The sequence below is a fragment of the Pseudophryne corroboree genome, chromosome 5 (genome assembly GCF_028390025.1).
Source record: "Pseudophryne corroboree isolate aPseCor3 chromosome 5, aPseCor3.hap2, whole genome shotgun sequence".
NCBI lineage: Eukaryota > Metazoa > Chordata > Amphibia > Anura > Myobatrachidae > Pseudophryne > Pseudophryne corroboree.
Window position 1 is genome coordinate 148,656,239 of NC_086448.1, and position 12,373 is coordinate 148,668,611.

Sequence of the window (12,373 nt, forward strand, 5' to 3'; positions counted from 1 at the left end):
CTGGTGTGCACTGGCTCCTCCCCCTATGACCCTCCTCCAAGCCTCAGTTAGGATACTGTGCCCGGACGAGCGTACACAATAAGGAAGGATTTTGAATCCCGGGTAAGACTCATACCAGCCACACCAATCACACCGTATAACCTGTGATCTGAACCCAGTTAACAGCATGATAACAGAGGAGCCTCTGAAAGATGGCTCACAACAATAATAACCCGATTTTTGTAACAATAACTATGTACAAGTATTGCAGACAATCCGCACTTGGGATGGGCGCCCAGCATCCACTACGGACTATGAGAAATAGAATTATCGGTAAGTAAATTCTTATTTTCTCTAACGTCCTAAGTGGATGCTGGGGACTCCGTAAGGACCATGGGGATTATACCAAAGCTCCCAAACGGGCGGGAGAGTGCGGATGACTCTGCAGCACCAAATGAGAGAACTCCAGGTCCTCCTCAGCCAGGATATCAATTTTGTAGAATTTTACAAACGTATTTGCTCCTGACCAAGTAGCTGCTCGGCAAAGTTGTAAAGCCGAGACCCCTCGGGCAGCCGCCCAAGATGAGCCCACCTTCCTTGTGGAGTGGGCATTTACAGATTTTTGGCTGTGGCAGGCCTGCCACAGAATGTGCAAGCTGAATTGTACTACAAATCCAGCGAGCAATAGTCTGCCTAGAAGCAGGAGCACCCAGCTTGTTGGGTGCACACAGGATAAACAGCGAGTCAGATTTCCTGACTCCAGCCGTCCTGGAAACATATATTTTCAGGGCACTGACAACGTCTAGCAACTTGGAGGCCTCCAAGTCCCTAGTAGCCGCAGGCACCACCAATAGGTTGGTTCAGGTGAGACGCTGAAACCACCTTGGGGAGAAACTGAGGACGAGTCCTCAATTCCGCCCTGTCCGAATGGAAAATCAGATAAGGGCTTTTTCAGGATAAAGCCGCCAATTCTGACACGCGCCTGGCCCAGGCCAGGGCCAACAGCATGACCACTTTCCATGTGAGATATTTTAACTCCACAGATTTAAGTGGTTCAAACCAATGTGACTTTTGGAACCCAAAACTACATTGAGATCCCAAAGTGCCACTGGAGGCACAAAAGGAGGCTGTATATGCAGTACCCCTTTTACAAACGTCTGAACTTCAGGGACTGAAGCTAGTTCTTTTTGGAAGAAAATTGACAGGGCCGAAATTTGAACCTTAATGGACCCCAATTTCAGGCCCATAGACACTCCTGTTTGCAGGAAATGTAGGAATCGACCCAGTTGAATTTCCTCCGTCGGGCCTTACTGGCCTCGCACCACGCAACATATTTTCGCCAATTGCGGTGATAATGTTTTTGCGGTTACATCCTTCCTGGCTTTGATCAGGATAGGGATGACTTCATCCGGAATGCCTTTTTTCCTTCAGGATCCGGCGTTCAACCGCCATGCCGTCAAACGCAGCCGCGGTAAGTCTTGGAACAGACAGGGTCCTTGCTGGAGCAGGTCCCTTCTTAGATGTAGAGGCCACGGATCCTCCGTGAGCATCTCTTGAAGTTCCGGTTACCAAGTCCTTCTTGGCCAATCCGGAACCACGAATATAGTGCTTACTCCTCTCCATCTTATCAATCTCAGTACCTTGGGTATGAGAGGCAGAGGAGGGAACACATACCCTGACTGGTACACCCACGGTGTTACCAGAGCGTCTACAGCTTATTGCCTGAGGGTCCCTGGACCTGGCGCAATACCTGTCGAGTTTTTAATCATGTGGAAGACTTCTGGGTGAAGTCCCCACTCTCCCGGGTGGAGGTCGTGCTGAGGAAGTCTGCTTCCCAGTTGTCCACTCCCGGAATGAATACTGCTGACAGTGCTATCACATGATTTTCCGCCCAGCGAAGAATCCTTGCAGCTTCTGCCATTGCCCTCATGCTTCTTGTGCCACCCTGTCTGTTTACGTGGGTGACTGCCGTGATGTTGTCCGACTGGATCAACACCGGCTGACCTTGAAGCAGAGGTCTTGCTAAGCTTAGAGCATTGTAAATGTCCCTTAGCTTCAGGATATTTATGTGAAGTGATGTCTCCAGGCTTGACCATAAGCCCTGGATATTCCTTCCCTGTGTGACTGCTCCCCAGCCTCGCAGGCTGGCATCAGTGGTCACCAGGACCCAGTCCTGAATGCCTAATCTGCGGCCCTCTAGAAGATGAGCACTCTGCAACCACCACAGGAGGGACACCCTTGTCCTTGGTGACAGGGTTATCCGCTGATGCATCTGAAGATGCGATCCGGACCATTTGTCCAGCAGGTCCCACTGGAAAGTTCTTGCGTGGAATCTGCCGAATGGGATTGCTTCGTAGGAAGCCACAATTTTACCCAGAACCCTTGTGCATTGATGCACTGAGACTTGGCTCGGTTTTAGGAGGTTCCTGACTAGCTCGGATAACTCCCTGGCTTTCTCCTCCGGGAGAAACACCTTTTTCTGGACTGTGTCCAGGATCATCCCTAGGAACAGAAGACACGTCGTCGGAACCAGCTGCGATTTTGGAATATTGAGAATCCAATCGTGCTGCCGCAACACTACCTGAGATAGTGCTACACCGACCTCCAACTGTTCCCTGGATCTTACCCTTATCAGGGAATTGTCCAAGGAAGGGATAACTAAAATTCACTTCCTTCGAAGGAATATCATAATTTCGGCCATTACCTTGGTAAAGACCCGGGGTGCCGTGTACCATCCATACGGCAGCGTCTGAACTGATAGTGACAGTTCTGTACCATAAACCTGAGGTACCCTTGGTGAGAAGGGTAAATTTTGACATGAAGGTAAGCATCCTTGATGTCCCGAGACATCATGTAGTCCCCTTCTTCCAGGTTCGCAATCACTGCTCTGAGTGACTCAATCTTGAATTTGAACCTCTGTACGTAAGTGTTCAAAGATTTTAGATTTAGAATCGGTCTCACCGAGCCGTCCGGCTTCGGTACCACAACAGTGTGGAATAATACCCCGTTCCCTGTTGCAGGAGGGGTATCTTGATTATCACCTGCTGGGAATACAGCTTGTGAATGGCTTCCAAAACTGCCTCCCTGTCAGAAGGAGACATCGGTAAAGCCGACTTTAGGAAACGGCGAGGGGGAGACGTCTCGAATTCTTATTTGTACCCCTGAGATATCACCTGAAGGATCCAGGGGTCTACTTGCGAGTGAGCCCACTGCGCGCTGAAATTCATTGAGACGGGCCCCCCACCGTGCCCGATTCTGCTTGTAAAGCCCCAGCGTATACTGAGGGCTTGGCAGAGGCGGGAGAGGGTTTCTGTTCCTGGGAACTGGCTGATTTCTGCAGCCTTTTTCCTCTCCCTCTGTCACGGGGCAGAAATGAGGAACCTTTTGCCCGCTTGTCCACGAAAAGACTGCGCCTGATAATACGGCGTCTTCTCATGTTGAGAGGCGACCTGGGGTACAAACGTGGAATTCCCAGCTGTTGCCGTGGCCACCAGGTCTGAAAGACCGACCCCAAATAACTCCTCCCTTAATAAAGCAATACTTCCAAATGCCGTTTGGAATACGCATCACCTGACCACTGACGTGTCCATAACCCTCTACTGGTAGAAATGGACAACGCGCTTAGACTTGATGCCAGTCGGCAAATATTCCGCTGTGCATCACGCATATATAAAAATGCATCTTTTAAATGCTCTATAGGCAAAAATATACTGTCCCTATCTAGGGTATCAATATTTTCAGTCAGGGAATCCGACCACGCCAACCCAGCACTGCACATCCAGGCTGAGGCGATTGCTGGTCGCAGTATAACACCAGTATGTGTGTAAATACCTTTTAGGATACCCTCCTGCTTTCTATCAGCAGGATCCTTAAGGGCGGCCATCTCAGGCGAAGGTAGAGCCCTTACAAGCGTGTGAGCGCTTTATCCCCCCTAGGGGGTGTTTCCCAACGCACCCTAACCTCTGGCGGGAAAGGATATAATGCCAATAACATTTTAGAAATTATCCGTTGTTATCGGGGGAAACCCACGCATCATCACACACCTCATTTAATTTCTCAGATTCAGGAAAACTACAGGTAGTTTTTCCTCACCGAACATAATACCCCTTTTTTGGTGGTACTCGTATTATCAGAAATGTGTAAAACATTTTTCATTGCCTCAATCATGTAACGTGTGGCCCTACTGGAAGTCACATTCGTCTCTTCACCGTCGACACTGGAGTCAGTATCCGTGTCGGCGTCTATATCTGCCATCTGAGGTAACGGGCGCTTTAGAGCCCCTGACGGCCTATGAGACGTCTGGACAGGCACAAGCTGAGTAGCCGGCTGTCTCATGTCAACCACTGTCTTTTATACAGAGCTGACACTGTCACGTAATCCCTTCCAACAGTTCATCCACTCAGGTGTCGACCCCCTAGGGGGTGACATCACTATTACAGGCAATCTGCTCCGTCTCCACATCATTTTTCTCCTCATACATGTCGACACAAAAGTACCGACATACAGCACACACACAGGGAATGCTCTGATAGAGGACAGGACCCCACTAGCCCTTTGGGGAGACAGAGGGAGAGTTTGCCAGCACACACCAGAGCGCTATATATATACAGGGATAACCTTATATAAGTGTTTTTCCCCTTATAGCTGCTGTATAGTTAATACTGCGCCTAATTAGTGCCCCCCTCTCTTTTTTTAACCATTTCTGTAGTGTAGTGACTGCAGGGGAGAGACAGGGAGCTTCCCTCCAACGGAGCTGTGAGGGAAAATGGCGCCAGTGTGCTGAGGAGATAGGCTCAGCCCCTTTTTCGCGGACTTTTCTCCTGCTTTTTTATGGATTCTGGCAGGGGTTAAATTCATCCATATAGCCCAGGAGCTATATGTGATGAATTTTTTTGCCATCCAAGGTGTTTTTATTGCGTCTCAGGGCGCCCCCCCCCCCCAGCGCCCTGCACCCTCAGTGACCGAAGTGTGAAGTGTGCTGAGAGCAATGGCGCACAGCTGCAGTGCTGTGCGCTACCTTGTTGAAGACAGGACGTCTTCTGCCGCCGATTTTCCGGACCTCTTCTGCCTTCTGGCTCTGTAAGGGGGCCGGCGGCGCGGCTCTGGGACCCATCCAAGCTGGGCCTGTGATCGTCCCTCTGGAGCTAATGTCCAGTAGCCTAAGAAGCCCAATCCACTCTGCACGCAGGTGAGTTCGCTTCTTCTCCCCTTAGTCCCTCGATGCAGTGAGCCTGTTGCCAGCAGGTCTCACTGAAAATAAAAAACCTAATCTAAAACTTTCACTAAGAAGCTCAGGAGAGCCCCTAGTGTGCACCCTTCTCGTTCGGGCACAGAGATCTAACTGAGGCTTGGAGGAGGGTCATAGGGGGAGGAGCCAGTGCACACCAGATAGTCCTAAAGCTTTCTTTAGATGTGCCCAGTCTCCTGCGGAGCCGCTATTCCCCATGGTCCTTACGGAGTCCCCAGCATCCACTTAGGACGTTAGAGAAAAAGCATTGACGTTTCGGGGCTCGCACGCCCCTTCTTCTGGGTGAAACACGTGTGTCACCCAGAAAAAGGGGCGTGCGAGCCCCGAAACGTCGGTGCATTTTTACATGCATTGATCATAAACCTGCCTCTCACAAGTCTCCAGAGTGCCGCTTTGTCTCCCCCAGCAACAGGGGATCCGCTATTATATACACCCTATACCGAAGGCACTGGAGCACCCATAGGATCAAGTGGAGTGCCAGTCTGAGTGGTCCTTGTTTTATATATATATATATATATATATATATATATGCGCACACACATACACATAGACACACACACCGATTTAGTGCGGCACTCACAGCTCAATAAATCCCGCTATACCAGTTTGTAATATATCAACATTTCAATGCGTTACATTTTCTTCAGTATATCCTGAAGAAAATGTAACATATTGAAACGTTGAATGTATAAGTACATATATATATATATATATATATATATATATATGTATGTAATGAATTTAATTTTACCCCTTAGGGCCCCCTTGTTTTAAGTACCCCGGGCCCCCCAAAGCCTTGATCCGGCTCTAGATGCAGGTGTGGTTCATTCGGTCGACATGAGCTAGGTCGACATACATTGGGTCGACCATGTTTGGTCAACATGATCACTAGGTCAACATGGTCATTAGGTCGACATAGAAAAAGGTCGACATGAGGTGTTTTTTACTTTTTTTGGGTGTTTTCTTTGAAAAGTGATGGGGAACCCCAAATAGTGCACTCGCCATGCTTCCGGCAAGGTGCCTCGCTCCGCCACCGCTGCAATCGGCACAGGTTACCGTTCCCAACTGTAGTCCATGTGGACCGTTAAGTATAAAAAAGGTAAAAAAATTAAAAAAAATTGTGAAAAACTCATGTTGATCTTTTTCCATGTCGACCTAATGACTATGTCGACCTAGTGATCGACCCAGTGTATGTCGACCTAACGACCGCCATCCGTAGATGCAGCGGCCTCATCACTGTCCTCCACACCACTCTCCAGCACTTCCTCCTCCTCACACTCTTCTTACTCTGTGTCAGACACAGGCTGGTGCTGGGACAGGACTTCCGCCTCCTACTCCACCAGCCTACCTTTCAAAGGATAAAATAGTGGACTGGGGTTTATATAGGGAGTATGATGCTCCAGTCATGGGACTTTTGGGTGCCAGTGGGTGACTTTCTCTCGTACTGTGCAACTGTTATACTAAAAGACGCTTTCCGGTTGCTCTGAAAACAATCTGACACTTCCTACTATTAAAATACCGCGAGAAGTGTGATCTGATTTGCATTGGGAGTGTAAAAGACGCAAGCCATTACATTGGCCAAGTACTGGGAAAAAGTACATTGTACTGTCCCGATTTTGTGCAACTTTTTCCCGGATGCAAAACTGGGCTCCCATTACATCCCAGCCATAGAATACAAAAATCCTTTCATTTCAAGTGATTTGTTGCAACAAACAGTTGCGTCTGCTACAAAAATGCTATAGCTATTAATATTCTGTGTAAGTTTCTGTGCACTGACAACTATCATAGTAATCATTATAAAGTATTAAACGTTTATTAGATCTTCCTAAACTTTTTTGTTTTTCCTTAGGACTTGCACAACACCAATATAAATGCAAACAGCACAAACAAGTTGAGTGCCCCAACAAAGACAGATCGCAACGACCTCAACCCTTCAGTATATCAACCTCACAGCAATGGGAACCTGTCATACAGCAATGGTAATAATGGAACAACAAATGGCAGTCAGCCGCAGAGCCAGAGCAAGCCAATAGTAGAGCCATTACCACAGGGCAACGAAAAGCTCATTTTCGATAAGAGCCTTCTTCTTAACAAAAATGCAGAAGACTTACCTGATGGAGTAGACCCCTCTAGGAAAGAGGTAAGCAAGATCAGATCATAGAAAACCAAAAACAAGATACGAAAAGTAAAAAGTCACTTTTATTTGTCCTGGGAAACTAGTGCTAGCAGTATATACCCTGTACACAGGAAGTGATTCTAATGTATATAGAGCTCCCTAGGCCTCCACATAGCTCTGTTTATGGCACAGAGCAACACCCCACAGACCTCCCCTCCATCCCCCATGTAATGTTACATCCCAATATACCACAGACTGACACATAACATGTAATGCATTCACATACTCCCCCAACCCCCCTCTATCCCCCATTATCGGGTAGTAACAATAGTAGTAGCAATAAATACACATAACACATATACACATCTTTTTCCAGTTTATCTAATAGAGTGGTTCTCAACTGCAATCCTCAAGTACCCCAACAGGTCATGTTTTCAGGATTTTTGTCTCTGAAAACAGATGCTCCAGCAGAAGAGTTCAACTCCTCTGTGCAAGATTAACAACATCCAGAAAACACGATGTGGTGTGGGTACTTGACGACTGATGCTGAGAACCGCTGATCTAACAGAAGGGATTGGATTAATGGAATAAAAACAGCCATTTACCATGTGACAGAGGAGTATATGTGGGCTTCATTTTTTGGATGGTGCCGGCGGATTCTTTTGCCACATAGGACCTGGTTTAGAATAGCACATCTGCTTCTCTGTGTGCTTCAAGGTCTTAAGTGCACAAGTCAATAACAGCAGGGCATGTAGAGACAAGTAAGTGCGCCCCTTTTATATGCATCTCATTTACAGCTACACGGATCATGGAATATGGCAGCTATGAGGCCTGCGTACTGCACCTATATAAGCTGCAGCTTATACAGATGATTGTTGCACCCTCGCTCATTACTCAGCTACGCGTTAACTTTAAGGTTGCACATATACTAAAATACAGATATAGGGGACCATCCTGTTTCCCACAATATCATCGTGGGTGAGAGTAAGTGTAGCGCTATGCCGCACTTACGGTACTGCCAACTTGAGGATTTTAGTTTTCAGCCCCAGTCGTGCACTAAAAGGGGCCACTGGGTTGCTGTTGGCTGTGTTTACACTCTGCGGTAACGCCACCTCGCACCCTTCACGGAATTGTATTGACCCCACAGTATATCCATATTATACCACAATGCAGTCATGCCATCTGTAACAACCATAATGTCTAATCCCTTGTTTTCCTGTGTGACAGATGTACTTGTCTGATGAAGATTTTGCCAAAATATTGGGGATGCCCAAAGCTCAATTCTACCAGTTGCCCAAATGGAAGCAGCAAAATATGAAAAAGCAATATTACCTGTTTTGAATATACACTTTTCCTATTATTTCTTTTATTTGTTATTCATGGAAAACCAATACTGTACTTTTTTTTTCATTTCGGAGGAACTATCAAACGCAATCTCCCTGTCTGAGTGTCTCGTGGATACATAAATATATATACGACCCTGCAGATTTGTGTGTCCATGTATTCTCTCCTCAGATTCCATGCTCACTGTGCACACCCAAGTTGTTACCCCATAATAGTGACTACTAATCTCATTTATGTTGAATATTGAATATTTGTTTCACAAACCCTTGTTCCTGTGTGACGTATAAGCCTGCCTATGTGTTTTATTGCTTCTACCCCTGTCATACCTCTGTATGTCAGTGCCTGTCTGTATATACAGTATGTATGGATGTATGTATGTATGTATGTATGTATGCATGTGTGTATGCATGACAGCATATATGTGTGTGCCCCTATATATGTGTGTCCTTGCACCTCAGTATGTGTGTATCTCAGTGTGCACCTGTTTATAGGCGTGCCTATGTATGTGTAGGCTTGGGCTTATGCGTGTCTGTGCCTATGTGCATGCATGTCTCTGTGTGTGTGTGTACATACTGTAACATCATTTATGTATAAGGCATCTCACACTCCACAGCTCCGGAGAGTCAGTATAACAAATCAAACCCAGAACAAGAACTGTACATATGAGGCTGCAACATGAGACCAAGGGCTGAGGGGCCCTGAAAGTAAGAGCTTACACTCTAGAGCTGTGTGTGCCAGGGTTTGTGTGTTTCTGCGACTGTGTGTGCCTATGTATGTACGTACATATAGATACAGGAAGCTATCAGAACTGGAGATAGATGTTATATGAGGCACTTGTATTATAGGATTAATATTCCTTTCATAGAGATTCCGAAAAAATGGAATATTGGGAGAAGTGAGAAATCCTGATCTGCAATAACATATTATCCATCACTCAGCCCAACACTTTACATATTAACTAATAGAAGGTGTATCTCTATCTACAATCACATCTTCTATCAGATCTTCCAGTGCTAGGACCAATATATCCTTATGCCTCCTCTGTGTACGGTAGAATGTCGGTGGTAATAATGCATCTGCAAGGTCAGGTCATTGTAGTTATGTCGCCATACTGTGCCCATGTTATTCCTCATGATAGAGCTGTTATTACTGTTAGAGGATATTAGGAATGTTACTTTGTAGAATTGCTTCCATACCATGTATAGTTGTTTTACATCTAACTTTGCAGAGGACACTAAGGGTAACAATATTATATGAAGAATGTGCCATGATGTAATTTTTAAATGACCTTTTATATTTACGCTTTTGGTTCATCCTGAAGTGCGGTCTAATAAATCCATTGAAAAATCTGCATTGTCAGTGTTATTTGGTTGAAAATCATAGATTACCCATTGTATTTAAGTATGCCAGGGCCTTCTAAGAGTGGGGCAAAAAGAAATAAAGATTACACTGATACAAACATTCGCACATCTTTCTTTTCACATTAAAACATACTGCTGGCACTACACACACACTACACACACTGTAAGTCACCAATAGGCGAATGCGACAATGCCAAAACAGTGCTTTGATGTAAGCCACCAACGGAGAAACAAAACCAAAGTGGTGGTACACAAAGGGTAGCAAAACCAAAGTGGTGGTACACAAAGGGTAGCAAAACCAAAGTGGTGGTACACCAAGGGTACAATGCAGTAGGCATGAATAAATTCATACTAGTAAATGGACCCAGCATATGCCAGGTCAGCTTAGTGTCTGCCAGGAGTCCTGCCCCCTCTTCTGTCCCACTCCTCTGTAACATCCTCCCCTCGCTCAGTTCAAGTTTTATCAAAATTCTTTATTTTATCGTAATCAAGACCTGCACGAATTTAGTCATACTGTGATATATATATATAACTGTGATTTTATATATATATATATATATATATATATATATATATATATATATATATAGCAAGAAATGATACAGCGCCACTTGTGAGGTGGGTTCTCAGTAAAACATGAAAAATAAAATTGCTAAAAGAAAAACACACGAAGCCTTGTTGAAAGGTGTCTGCCAACCCTTAAGAGTGCACTACTGGTACAGTACTGCTAGGAAGAGTATAGAATGGGGGGATAAGGGTACCGGCGACTTGTGTTGTTTAAAATGCAATTGCTAAAATTTTTAGATTGAAAAGCCAAAAAATATATAATAATCCAAACGAGCTTTAATATCACATAAAAGTGGATCACAACATAAAAGTACTTCAAAGTATTGATAAAAATATTGATTGATGACTTATCTTTAAAAATAGGCAAGGGGGTCACTGCAGGGAACCCAACGCATTTCGTCACACCAGACTTCTTCAAGGGACCCCTTGAAGAAGTCTGGTGTGACGAAACGCGTTGGATTCCCTGCAGTGACCCCCTTGCCTATTTTTAAAGATAAGTCAGAACTCCTTACCTTTTACAAAGACCTTTATGTTTATATATTTTTATCAATATTTTTATCAATACTTTGAAGTACTTTTATGTTGTAATCCACTTTTATGTGATATTAAAGCTCGTTTGGATTATTATATATTTTTTGGCTTTTAAATCTAAAAATTTTAGCAATTGCATTTTAAACAACACAAGTCGCCGGTACCCTTATCCCCCCATTATATATATATATATATATATAAGGAAAAAGGTAAGGCACTCCATGTAACAAAGCACACCGCCGGTGCCTCCGTAAAATGTATTAAATATATCCAAGCAAGGACGTGGCACTCGTGCATAACATAATCACATACTCCGATGTAATATGTAACGTTTCAGTGGACTAACCACTGTCGTCAGACTTTATTGAAAAAAACACATACAACATACCTTTTTAAACCACCCGCGTGAAATCCCTCAGCTGATCCACGCCCGAACATCCGGGCGGGGGCTGCGGAAATGATATCATCATTCCATTAGCATATTACGTGCAGAAAACCATCACCATAGAAACCAGATAGAGGCGCATGTAGCGCTAAAGAGTAAATACGATATAAGATGTATCAATGAACCGCAGATACAGTGTACAGACAAATATCTTCAAAAGAGAACAATGTGTAACATTATAAATGCAACTTAAGTATCTCTTTAAACCGCTAAAGCAACTACTGCAGAGCTAACTCAGATGTACAACATAATTGTTATGACTGAAGTATTAATCTAATCTGTTCCAGTAGCTGCTACAGCGCTTATTCATATATAAAGACTCATAAAAAGACACAACAAAGGACCTCTAAACTGAATTAAAAAGCATAATCACAAAATTGTAACACATATGAGAGATTAATCGAGATGAATGCTGCCTACAAGACTTGAACTGCCTACAAGACTTTCTTCATTCTGGTCCTATTGCTGGACGTTTTAACAGAGTACCTGCCATAGGTACTTAGGATTGAGGAAACCTGATTGGAGACAGCGTGTAAGTGTGATCCGCAGAGGTCACAGACAGCTCTGATCGGAAGCAGTAATGGAGGAGAATCAGGAGCAGTGGAGCCTGTTCAATTTCCCCGTGGGTGATGTGCTTTCCTATTCGGAATCGGATGCAGAAACGATTCTACGGAAGAAAGGTATGCGAGATGAAGCACATTCTATGGCTCCGAACATCATTTTCAGAGACTTGCTTAATTTAAAGAAAAAAGAAGTTGACTTTAATTTACACAGCTTATCAT

The 12,373-nt window shown here is 44.8% G+C and overlaps 1 protein-coding gene across 1 annotated transcript in view; it reads left to right on the top strand.

The window, feature by feature from the left end:
• VILL (villin like) overlaps positions 1–10,036 on the top strand; it is a 219,245-nt gene extending 209,209 nt beyond the window's left edge. Inside the window, exons 19-20 of the mRNA XM_063921788.1 lie at positions 7,077–7,367; positions 8,571–10,036. Of these exons, the coding sequence (XP_063777858.1) occupies positions 7,077–7,367; positions 8,571–8,684 (405 nt within the window). The 3' untranslated portion in view covers positions 8,685–10,036. The remainder of the gene's footprint in view (positions 1–7,076; positions 7,368–8,570) is intronic.
• The last annotated feature ends 2,337 nt before the right edge of the window (positions 10,037–12,373 follow it).